The 13,546-nt window shown below is 36.7% G+C and overlaps 1 protein-coding gene across 2 annotated transcripts in view; it reads left to right on the top strand.

Moving 5' to 3' along the window:
• The window catches only part of BTBD16 (BTB domain containing 16), a 100,182-nt gene that overhangs the window by 41,087 nt on the left and 45,549 nt on the right, over nucleotides 1–13,546 (top strand). For both annotated transcript variants that reach the window (XM_072624578.1, XM_072624587.1), the window contains exon 10: nucleotides 746–865. In XM_072624578.1, the coding sequence (XP_072480679.1) occupies nucleotides 746–865 (120 nt within the window). The remainder of the gene's footprint in view (nucleotides 1–745; nucleotides 866–13,546) is intronic.

The following is a 13,546-nucleotide window of genomic DNA, read 5'->3' on the forward strand; positions in this document are numbered from 1 at the left end:
ATAACAAATAAAATGCTACTATAATATAATAAAATGACACTACACTAATAAAATACTATAATAAGAATTTTAATTATGTTAGGCTTTCAAATGAGGATTTCATCGCCTAGGGCAGCTAGGTGATGCAGTGAATAGAATTTAAGTCCAGCCTCAGATATCTGACACTAGCTGTGTGACCTTGGGCAAGTCACTTAACCCTGCCTTGCCTTCCCCTCTCCCAAACCAAACAACCAAATGAGGATTTCTCCACCTTTAAGTTTTCTTTCCCACCTCCACCCACCACCCACTCTGGTTTTACTCTGTTTAGCCTGCATTTGCAAAAATGCATAGGGATAGTTATATGAAAAAATAATCCCCAGATTTCTTACTATTTTATCTGTATGACCTTGGGCAAATCGTTCAATTCAATTTAATTCAACAAGAATTTATTAAGTTCCAGGTACTGAGTTAAGGCAGTATGAACCAAAGACAAAAAAGAGACATTTGTCTTCAAGGAACCTACATTCTATTGAATGTAACCACCCAGACCTCTCTTTTCTTATCTATAAAATGGGAGGGACTCAAGCAGGAGACAGTGAGGAGGAGGGTGAAGATGTACAATGATTTCTAAGTCTCTTCTAGTTTGAAATCCTATGAGTAAGTGATGCTCTCCCCTGGAAGTTTTCAACATTCTTTTACAAGTATGAGTATAGTAGTAAGATCTGCTTTTCTAATTAATCTCTCTCTCTCTCTCTCTCTTTCTCAGGCTATTTACTTTCAGTGAGTTTGATCTTCTAAAAACAGCATTATACTGGGTCTACCTCCAACTAAACCTCAAACTTCACTCCATTCCAATCTATGAGACCGTCCTGGCATTTTTTGACAGGTAACAAGATTCAAATGTTAATATCATTATGGAGGACAACAGCAATGAGAGCACCCTTCAGTGACAGACTTCCCATGAGATGAAGGAACTATGATCTTTTGTAGTAGGAAGGGAATGCAATTTTATTATGGGACGTAAGACTGGGGGTTATATTTTAGTGAATAACTTGCTTGGAAGCATAGATCTAGCTGTTATAAGAAGACCATATGGTTCTGCAAATTTGTTTTATGTTCAATAATAAGCATTATATAGTAGGGATATATTGTCAGAAAAGAAATACTGATCTTAAAATACCTTATGTTTGAAATGTATTTTAATTAGACTGTTCTCCTTATTTAAACTTCAAGAGCAGAACAGAATACGATGTGGTTGCTGAGCAATTAAATATGCATGTTTAGAAAGGGCAATGATTGTGAGGTCACAAGGTAGAGGTTGAATCCTAGCTCTGACAGAAATTAACTGTGTGACCTTGAGTTGGTCACTTCATTTTTTTCTCACTTATGCAAAATATGGGCATGGGACTAGATAATTTCTAGGGCAGTGGTTCTCAAACATTTTGGCCTCAGAACCAAATGCTCTTAAAAATTATTGTTGACCACAAGAACTTATGTTTATATGGGTTATAACTACTAATATTTATCATATTAGAAATGAAAACTGATAAATTTTGAAAATACTCATTCATTAAAACAATAAGCCTATCAAGTTAACATAAATAGCATTTAATGAAAAATAACTATATTTTTCCAAAAGAGCAAAAAGTTAGTGAGAAGAGCAGCATTGTTTTACATATTTTTGCAAGTCTTTTAAATGACTTGGCTTAATAGAAGATAGCTGTGTTTTCATATCTATTTCTGCATTCCTATAAGTTGTTTTGGCAGAAGTGTATGAAGAAAATCCAGTCTCACATACTTATGTCAGGGAGAAGAGTATTTCAACAAGCAAATAACATCTTAGTGTTATTATGACAATAGTTTTGACCTCTGACCTCCAGAAAGGATCTCAAGGATTCCCATTAGTCCTCAGACCACACTTTGAGAATTGCTGCTCTAAGATTTCTTTCATATTCTTTGAGTCTTTGGCTTTCTAAAGCCACATGTCATAATGATCATTTATCACCCACATTGAGAAGGATGAAAGACAGTCTTTATGTTAGAAAAGGACATAGGTGGTGCCATAGGACATGGTGTGCCATGATGGGGTCTACATAGACAGATGTCACAGGCACGTGAGTAGCGTTGGAAGCCTACAGCCATGTTGTGGACTCTTAAGCAGAACTATGGGCAAGACAGCTTAGGAATATGTTAGTGTTACCATAATTTTTTTTAGCACTCCTGTATCCGTATCCGTTGCAATCTACCACACCCGGTCATTAGGGTGTGATTCACCCAGTGTGATAGAGGCCTTTCTCTTTTCTTTAAAAAATGTTTAAAAGTTTGTTTTTTTTAGGATTGTATGAATACCAGGTGAGCACTTGGGCCATCTCTCTGTTGTCCCTTGCTCTCGCCAAATGGCCCATCTACTTTTCCATTCATTCCAGTGTTTGATGATGCCTTATTTTAATTTGTTCATGCAAATCATTTTAGATAACATTGTGCACCTGCTTTTTACCTATAGCTAGTCTTTCTATTGCTCTCTGGGTCACCTGCAGCTGTGGTTCAGCTGAGGTGGTGGTCTTCCATTATATTCAGTTATTAACTGACTTCAGAGGCTGTGGAAAAAAGAAGGAAATAAAATAACATTGTTGTTGCTCTACATAGTATAGCAAGTCTGGAATCCTCAGTTCCTTCAGCTGCAATTACTCAATAAGTATTTATTGGGGGACTACAATGTGCCAATAAAGACAAAAATGATTATGTACATATTCCAGTACATAAAATTGAATTTTTAATTAAGTTGATTTAAGGGGTAAAGCACTAGCAGCTGAGGGGAATTAAGAAAGACCTGAAGTGGACAGTAGTGTTGAAGTTAAATTTGGAAGGAAACCAAGTATTATACGGGACAATAGTAAGGAGGAAGCACCTTCCAAGTCCAATAGGGTTTACCAACACAAAAGTACCATGATGGGAGGAGGGTCATATATATGGAATATCAAGAAGTCTGGTTTGGTTGGACTGAAGTGTGCAAGAAGGGAATGAATATGTATAAAATTAGACTCAAAAAGTAGTTTGGGGCCATGTTGTGAAGGACTTTAAATCCTAAATATTATATTTGACCCTGCCAATGATAGGGAGATAATAGAATTTAATGACTAGGGAAGAGACATGATCAGATTTATACTTTAGAAAAATCAGTTTGGCAGCTGTGTGAAGAATGGATAGGAGGAGGGAGAGATGATATAGGGAGATAAATTAGGAGGCAATTGCAATAGCCCAGGCAGAAGGTCATGAGGACCTACATCAAGACAGTGGTCATGGAACTATTGAGAAGATGGATGGGAGAGCTGTTTTGAGCTGTTTTGATGGGAGGAAATGACAAGATTTGGTAATTGAATGGAAATATGAGGTGAGTGAGAGGAAGGAGCTGAGTCCCTAGTTTCAAACCTATATAACTAGAAGGATGATGAGATCCTTGATAGAAACAGAGATCAGAAGAGGAGAACATTGGAGGGAAGGAAAATGAGTTCTTTTATGGACAAGTTTAGTTGCAGACACTAAATCTAGTTTGAAATGCCAGTGGACAATTAATTATGGAAATCTGGAGCTCAGGAAAGAGATTAGGGTGAGAAAACAGATCTGGGAGTCATCAACAGAGAGATGATAATTAAACCTATGTATATTAATGAGGTCACCAAGAAAATGCTGGGAGAGAAGAGAAAAGAGCCCAGGACAGAGCTTTGGGGCACATTCACAGAAAGAGGTTTCATGATGGATAATGATCCAACAAAGGAGACTGAGAAGGAATAGTCAGACCAAGAGAGAGCAGTGTCATCACAACCCAGAAAGGAGAGAGTCTCCTAGACGAGAGGGTAGTGATCACTGTCCACTAGCTTGATGTTGGGGAATTTTGTTCTTGGTAGAAAGGGGCTCTAAATGTATACACCTTCTCAAGCCCCAAGGTTTTGAAGTCATGGAATAAGAATCATCCCCTGCCAAAGACAAAAATGATAGATTCTACAAAACTAGTAATCTACTTGCAATCCTCATGATGTTGCCTTGGACTGAGCTGAACAAACCAAGGCCACCTGACAGTCCAGGTCAGTTCTAGGCTACCCATGGGGTGCTGGAAATCTAGGATTAGGGAATTTCCTAGTTTGGAGTCCTCAGAATGAAGATATCTGATACTGTGCCTTGAAGACAATAAGCAAATAACAAATGTTTGTTAAATGAAAGTCAAATAGTAGCATGGTGTAATAGCTAGAGGGAGAACTGGATTCAGGTCTCTCTTCTATGCATGGTGACTATGTGAAATTGAGCAAGTCACTTAACTTTTGAGTGCTCTACATAACTCTTTAAGATCGTATATTGCAGACAAAATGTCAACCTGCATTAGTAGAGGGAATTTCCTCAACTGGGAGTTCCCCATTCCAATGAATTCATAGGTCCAGTCCCCATCCCCATCTCTAGCTTTGTTCATTTAATAAACATCCATTATAGACATCCGTTTTTAACGAAAGTTGTTCTAGGTTGGTGTATCATTTGAAAGCAATGAGTCAGGTTTCTGGAACAGCTGTGCACCATGTTGACTAAAGCATCCATCTTTAATGCCCTCTTTTCTTTGGTCCAGCTGTCAGAATTACACATCTTTTGCTCTATTTCTTTGTATGTTACTTTGAACTCAAGTGTTTACACGTTCTATTTTTTTTTCTCTTCCTGATACCCCATGAGACATTCTTTCCTATGAGTCATATACACCATAAGAAATTTCTGTTTGGCTCAAAGTTAGACTGTCATTTTGGAAACAACATCTCCACACTAAGAGATAGGAAATGAGCTAAAATGTGAATGATTCATAGAGACTCTGGTTGTGTTTACTGTGGGAAATAAGAAAGTTATGGTGTGGGTCTCCCTCCATTTATTATATGATAGTGAGCATCATTTGGTGGCCTTATATACCATTCCTAAGCCACACATGCAAAGGCTATTCCTGAGTCTTAGTACAAGGTCCATGTATTTTTTTCTCTTTCAAGCACAGCTTTTTATTCATCATGAAGATATCTTGATTGGATTCTTATAACCACATTAAAACCAGCATGTGGCATAATGCATTGACATAAAACCTCTTTGAGACACAGTCTCCTTAAATCATATAATCCTATTATATTTTATCTTGTTATACTGCATTTCATTTTTCCCAAAGGTTTCTAATGTCATAACTTGAAGCAAATAATGTCTCTTGAGGTAATGAAACTGTATTTCCTTGAATATTTGACTCAGAGGTTTCTAATGCTATTTTCCTGGTGACTTCTACCTCCATTACCCCAGCTGCTCATTTTAGGATGTCTTCTCCTCTTCAGCAGGCAGCTCAGTGGCAAGAGAGAGAGAGGGTTAGGTTAATAATCAGGGAGTTCCTAACCTTTTGGTATCTAATGAAGGCTACCTTTCCCTTCTTGCTTCCTGTGAAATGGGAATAGTAGTACTGCTGTACCTACTTCACAAGGTGGTTGTGAGGATCAAATGAAGTTATCTATGTAAAACATTTCATACAATTTAAAGCCCTATATTATCATTCTCTAGTCTCAGCATAAAAAAATACATAGGATCATAAATGAAACCAATTACATTGAAATGTGATTATAAAAAAAAATTCAAACAAGTTGACAGACTGCAGGTTAAGAACCCCTTACTTAAAGAGATGACTTTTATTCTTTAGAGGGGCTGACCTCAAGTGAACTTTCAGTTAAGCTGTAGTGCTCTGGTTAATTTCCCCCACTATCTTACCCACTTTCAGACAGATGTGGCCCCATGTGTAACATCTGCTATCCTTCCCTCTTTCCTCCCTCTTTTCCCCAAACTTTGTTGTTGTTCACTCTTATCCTATTTTTCATGACCTCATTTGAGGTTTTCTCGGGTCGTTTTTCAGTCACAACCCCATTTGGGGTTTTCTTGGTAGTGGTTTGCCATTTCCTTCTCCAGTTCATTTCACAGATGAGAAAACTGAGGCAAGCAGGGCTAAATGACTTGCCCAGGGTCACATAGCTAGTAAGTGACTGAGGCCAGATTTGAACTCAGGAAGGTAAATCTTCCTGATTCCCAGCGCAGTGCTTCATCCATAGCACCAATTAACTGTCTATTCTTGGCAAAGATAGTGGGTTAAAGTGACTTGCAAAGGATCATTTAGCTAGTAAGTGACTGAGGCTATGTTTGAACTCAAGCCTTCCTGACTCCATGCCCAGCACTCTGTCTGCCGGACCGCCCTGCTGTCCTTGTCAAGCTTACTGACATAAATAAAGGGGGTTTATCTATCCATCTATCCAAACTCATTGTTAAACATTGCTACCAAGCATGTTTTCTTTCCTCTAGGCCTGCTGGCCTGATAACTGTACAATATTCATAACTCACTGTTTCTGCTCCATAGCAATGCTATTCCTCTTCCTTGGTTCTTTTCCTTCTTCTGAAAGTCAATCCACATTTTTTTTTTACTTTTTCCAAAATCCGGTGTTAATAGCTAATTATAATAATAATGCTAATAATAACAACTAGCATTTATATAGAAATTTGGGTTTTGCAAAACACTTCACAAGTATTATCTCATTTTATCCTTACAGTAACCTTGGGAGTAGGTGGTCATAGTATTCCCATTTTTCAGATGGGGAAATTAAGGCAGAAAGAGGTTAAGGGACTTGCCTAGGAGTCACCCAGCTAGTATGTATCTGAGGCTGGGTTTGAGTTTAGTTCTTCCTGACTTGTGCCTTGCAGTCCATCCACTATGCCAGATGAATCTGCTGTTTTAGAGATACCAGCTAGTGTTGTGTAAATGGATCCAGGTTAGGAACATTTAAACTTATTTAAACACATAAGCTCTACCTCAAGCATATCACAGTATTCCAGTAGCTCAGTAGCACCATGAGATCTCCAGTGTGGATGCTTCCTCCAACAGTACAGATGGCAGCCTGTCCAGCACTTTTCTCCTGTGAAAATTATGTTCATATCATTCTATCCTCCTGTGCTGAAGGATTTCTTCCAGGTCATTTCTATTTTGTAAATACCTCTGCGATATTTAGTTTGTTTACCTATTATCCCTTGTTATTGCTGTTTTATGAAAATATTTGAATTTTTTGGCTAATGAGAGATATAACAGCTGTCTCCTTTTTTTTTTAAGTTTCAGTACCGATATTCGTTTTTACATTACAGACTTTTCCAGATTATAGCTACTTGGTGAGAACTCTTTTATAACACAATGAATGAGTGTGCAAAACAAATAATGACCTCATTTGAAAGGGTACGCAACATTCTACACTTGTAGCCCCTCATTTTATTTTTTTAATGAACAAAAATCTATTTTCTTTCCCCTTCTTCTCATCCAATTGAAAAAAGAAAAGCAAATTATCATTTTTTAATGAATACACATAGTCAAGTGAAATCAATTTTTTCATTAGCTGTGTTAAAAAAAACACATGTGTCATTCTGCGCTTTAAACCCATTACCTGTCATGTCATCATCATGAATTATGCATCATGGATAATCATTACAATGATCACAGTTCTTATACTCTTGGAAGTTATTTATCTTTAGAGTATGCTCTCATATAAATTATTCTCCTGGTACAGTTCATTTCATCTTTCAGTTTCTCAGTTTTCAAAATGGTTCATCTTTACAATATGGATGCTATTGTATAAATGGTTCTGGTTCAGGTCCTTCATTCTGCATCAGTTCATATAAGTCTTTCCACACCTCTTTGAAATCATCCATTTCTTTATTTCTTACAGCATAATCATATTTCATCCCATTTATATACTGTGACTTATTCAGCAATCCCCCAACTGATGGGCATTCCTTTAGTTTCCAATTTTATTACCACCACCAAAAAAATCTGCTACCATATCTTTGTACAACTATTTTTGTACATTTCTTTGATCTCTTTTGAGGATAGGTCTCCCAATATCAAAACTAGGGCATCTAGGTGGTGCAGTAGATAAAATAGTAGGCCTGGAGTCAGAAAGGCTTGAATTCAAATCCAGTCAGTGTGATCCTGGGCAAATCACCTAACCTCTGTTTGCCTCCCTTTCCTCATCTGTAAAATGGGGATAATAATAGTACTCTTCCCACAGTTGTTGTGAGGATGAAATGAGATAGTAATTGCAAAGTACTTAGCACAGCACTTGGCACCTAGGAAGTACTTAATAAAATGTTGTTGTTGCTGTCAAAGTAACTTTTGTGTACAATTCCAAATTGCTTTCCATTCTAGTTATATTCATTCACAGGTCCACTCTCTAATGTTTAATCACTTTCTTTCTTTTTTTGGTCAACTTTGCCAGTCTGATGAGTTTGAGATGGAATCTCTGAATTGACTAGATTTGTGTTTCTCCAATTAGTGATTATAAACATTTTTTTTTACATAGGTTGGATTTCTTCTCTTGAGAACTGCTCATTCATATTCTTAGAACACTTAAATGGGGAATTACTTTGATTCTTATAAATTTTAATCCATTCCTTATATATCTTGGAAATGAAATCATTATCAGGCAAACTAGCTGCAAAGATGGTTTTCCCCCCACTTAATTAATTTTAGTTTTATTGGATTTGTGCAATAACTTTATTTTATGCAATCAAAATGTGCATTTTATCTTCTATGATCTTCTCTGTTTCTTGTTTGGTCATGAACTTTCTTTACATTCTATCCATAAAGCTGATAGTTAATTTTTTCATGTTTTTTTCATTTGTTGATGATGTAACTTTTTATATCTAGATTGCTTATCTTATCTAGGTGTGTTCAAGGTGTGAGGTGTCCAATTTTTCTAGAAGTCGTTGTAAAAACTGAATCTTTATACCAGGAACTAGAATCTTTATGTTTCTCAAGTTCTAGACTCCCATTTTGATTTGCTTCTCTACCTAATCCATTTCACTGATCATTCTATTTTTAACCAGTACAAATTGTTTTAAGAATTACCAATTTGTAGTACAGCTGGAGGTATTTCTTTGTTTCCCTTTTTTAAATTATTATTTCTTTTGAGATTCTTGATCTTTTTCGCCTCAATAAGAATTTTGTTATTACTTTTCTAGTTCTATAAAGTATAGCAGGGCATTGAAAAAATTAATTAATTTAAAGAACATAGCTATTGGATTCAATTGATTCAATCTCCCATCAGCAATTATTTTTTTTCATTTACTTAAATGTGTCTTTATTTCTGTGAACAATGGCTTATAATTGTGTTTAGATAGTTTTTTTGTATATCTGGGTAAGTAGACGCTCAAGTATTTTATATATTCTGTGGTTGTATTAAATAGAATGTCTATTTTTAGCTCTTCCTACCAGGTTTTATTGGCATTACATAAAACTTCTGAGGATTTGTGCAGATTTATGTAATATACCGTGTTTGTCCACATTATTGTTTGAATTAATTTTTAGTTGACTCTTTAGAGTTTTTTCAGTTTAACATCCTATCATCTGCAAAACAGCAATAATTGTGTTCCTTCTTTTTCTGTGCTTATTCACTCAGTTTCTTTTGTCTTAATGCTATTGCCAGCATTTCTAATACTCTTTTAAATGAATAGCTACAAGGAATATCCTGTTTAATTTACTCCGAAATTTATCAAAAATGGTTCTAGTTTATTCCTATCGTATATAATAGTAGCTCTTGGTTTTAGATATACGCTATTTGTTATTTTAAGGAAGGGTCCATTTATTCCAATACTTTCTATTGTTTGTAATAGAAATAAATGCACATTATGTTTTCTTGAAAATTTTTCTTGCATCTATTGATATAATCATATAATTTTTGTTGATTTTGTTTTTAATGTGATTAATTAAGTTTATATGCTATTAAACCAACCATACATTCCTCATATAAATCCAACTTGGACATCATGTGTAATCTTTATGATATGTTGTTTTAAATTCTTTGCTAATGTTTTTTAAAGATATTTTTTCATCAACATTCCTTAGGGATATTGGAATGTAAGGGTTTTTTTCTCTATTGACTTTCTCTGGTTTATATATGAAGACCATATCTATGTCATAGACGGAATTTTGGTAGGGTCTCTATAGCAATTTTTGCAAACAGTTTATGTAATAATTATGCAATTGTTCTTTTTAATGTTTGGTAGAATTCACTTGTGAATTCATTTGATCCTGGGGTTTTTGTTGTTTTTGTTTGTTTGTTTTGTTTTTTCCTTTGGAAGTTCATTTATGGCATATTCAATTTCTTCCTTTGAAATGAGGTTATTTAAATTATCTACTTCTTGTTCTGTTAATTGGAATATTGGAATATTTTTGTAAATATTCATTTAAAGACAACAGAAATCCCAGTTTCTGCAGAAGGCCTTTTCCATTCCCTCCTTCTCTTCTCTCCCCTCCCTAACCTCTACCATCTTCCCCTCTCAGACTACTTTCCCTCTATTCCATATGTATCTTGTGTTCAGCTATTTGTTCATATTTTGTCTCTTTCGTTAGAATGACTTCTCTGAGGTCAGAAACTTTTTTCCCTCCTTTCTTTGTATCTCTAGGTCTTAGCATACTGACTGCTGCATAGCAAACACTTAATAAATGAATGAGTGGCTGACCATCTCACTGTAGTGAACAGACAACTGGTCTTAGAATAAGGAAGAACCAGGTTCAAAGCCTACCTTAAACACTGGATATTTGACCTTAGGCAAGTCTTTTAGCCTCTAAGTGCCCCTGGCAACTCTCTAGGATAATGAGTTTCACAGAAGGGACCTTACCAGTGAAATTCGAATTCTAGTAAAAAATGAGAACAAATATAAAACCCCCAACACACAAATAAATCAATCTCATAAACACTTTGTAGAAATGAATCAATAGGCTTATTGCTCAGGAACGAATGGTCTTCTTGATCACTTTTTTTAAATGTTAACATTTCTGCCCATGATCTTTGATATTCTTTTAGAATTTTTCCCTTTCGAATACCTTGAAAATCCATCCCTGAGTATTTTGAAAATCCTGCTGCCTCCAGAGTTGCTTCCTCTGGCTTCCTCTCTATCAGTAGGTGTAGGTGTAGTCACTTTTTCCAGTTTCATTTTTTTGATTGCCATTCTCTATATAGCACATGAAATAACTGAGGTGTTGGAGTCTTTATATGGAAGCTTCTCTGTCATCAGGGATAAAAATAGATCACTTTAGAAGTAGGAGCAGAGCTATCCCATTTCACAAGTATTGTCTGTCTTCTTCTCAGTTTCATCTGTGATTGATTTTGGAATGGTACAACTTATTTGAATCTCAGGCCATACTCTTTGCAGGCTTGTTTCCCCTCCACTGTTTTGTGAGGTGATGCTGGCTTATAATCTTTTGAATTTATTTTCTAAACTGCTGCTACTAGTTTTCTCCATTTGGATGAAATATCCAATGTTTACTAGCTAAGAAAGTCCTTTGAGATCCTCTTTTAATTGCTTTACATCTTACATTTTTAAGAAATGTTGATCAGAGTCAGTTGATGTCTTTCCTTTTATCCCTTTCCCCCTCAAAAATAATCACTTATTTAAATCAGACTCTGGCCAGAAACTTTGAGGGTCTTCCCTTCCAAGAATGAAATTTTTGTGACGATAAATTCAGCCATCTTTTGTTTCAATTTTTACCTTGCCCTTAGTCATTGAATGGTTATTGCCTCAGACAAACTGAAACCTGGGAAAGACCTTCATTTAGAAAGGCCAAGGTCATACACTGCATTCCCAGCCATCTTGACATTTTTCTTGCCACTAGACTTTAAAGACTCTGGAGGAGAGAGTAAGACCAGAGATTTTGCACAACTCTGCCTCACATAAATCCAATTCATTGTCACCACGTCACTCTCTTGATGCATTAGTCCTCTTCTAGAGGGGTGGCTAGTTGGTACAGTGGATAGAGCACCAGTGAAGGAGTCAGGAGGACCTGAGTTCAAATCTCACCTCAAATACTTGACACTCACTAGCTGTGTGACCTTGGGCAAGTCATCCTGGGTCATCCTGGGTCATCTCCAGTCATCCTGATGAATATCTGGTCACTGGATTCAGATGGCTCTGGAGGAGAAGTGAGGCTGGTGACCTGAATAGCCCTCCCTCACTCAAAACAAAGTCAAGTGCAAGTCATGTCATTATTTCTCTGATGGCATGATCTTCAGCAACGAAGGATGAACACACACACCACCTTTTGTAGAACTAAGGATGAACAACAACATTTAAATCAGTTTGGAGTGTTTAAGTGCATGTGTTCTTCTAATCTTTCTTTTTTTTCCCCCTTTTAATATAGGTTTAGTTTTGACCCTTACCTATTCACTGGTCTTTCAAGACAGATCACTGATCTGCAAATGACTCTCATGTGGGTACCAATTCTTTCCTATTGGTTAAAATAGTTGATTTAATTTTTGATGATGGTGTATTCCCCATTTTGACCAGAGTCATGATGGGGTGCAGGCTCTGGGAACCCCCTTGAATTCTCCTTGAATCTTCTCACTTGATCTTGCATTCACCTGAGGCTATAATCCTTTCCTTATCATTGATATGCCTATTTCTCTGTTTCCTTTTGTTAATGGAAGTTTAAAAAAATCTTTCCCACCCATTAATGGGCCTCAAGTGGAGCCCATTAAGGAAAGTTTGATTAGAGGAGGTTTGTTTTGTAGGAAGGCCCATACCTTTTGCTAATTGCTAATGAGACCCTGCCCTCCTGCTCTGAAAAGTGTACATATACTCTGAGATGACGTTTTACTTTGGGGACTTACTCTTTGGAAGAAGGTTTGTGTGCCAAATGAGACTCTGGGTAGCTGTTAAGGAGCCTTACCACTCCTTAAAAATCCGGATGTTGGTGCTTCTCTCTCTCTGGTAACTATATATGTATGTAACAGTCAGATAGTTGGATCTGTCTGTTGACCTGTGATGTATGTATTGCTTATGGTCAGACAGTGAGAAATCCTGTCTGTTGGTCTTTATTTCTTTGATTGTATTTTCTCTGTTGGTATATGTGATTAAAGAAGATTGTGGACCCCTCAAAATTTGCTTTCCTTTTAAAAAAGCAGATCTAAGAACCTGTGTTAGCAGGTCATCCTGAATGTGTCAGGGTGCTTGCTGCTACACCCTTAACTGAGCCTAGCCCTCCATTGTCTATTATCTCCAGAGAGCAAAATTACTTCCCACCCTAGATCCTCTCAAAACCCTATTCTCTTGGTTCCTGGCATCAGACTTCTAGCCACCCCAGTCTATTGCCCACTCCCATCAAGATCCTCCCTGGATCCTTCCTTCCAGTCACCCCAGACTACTTGGCCACCCCTAGATCCCTCCCATAATATTTCTGTATATAAGATCCATTTTAGCTTCCATGAAAGTGCTGAGATTCAATCTGGCCCTCTTGCCAATATAAGCATCATAAAGGCTCAGATTCAACCTGGCCCAATTACATTAGCATGTCAAATGTTCAGATTCCTTAAGCGTCTACCCAACACTGTGAATTTTTAGTAAACCATGTTTTTCTTTAACTGAAAGGAGGCTTGAGTTGAATTTATTTGGGCAGGACCTGTGTGTCACTATTTTGGGGTCCTAGCACCACTAAACCTCAGCATTTTCATTCCCTGACCGGGATCCTCAGATGAATTCCAAA

Source organism: Notamacropus eugenii, chromosome 1 (assembly GCF_028372415.1).
Source record: "Notamacropus eugenii isolate mMacEug1 chromosome 1, mMacEug1.pri_v2, whole genome shotgun sequence".
Classification (NCBI taxonomy): Eukaryota; Metazoa; Chordata; class Mammalia; order Diprotodontia; family Macropodidae; genus Notamacropus; species Notamacropus eugenii.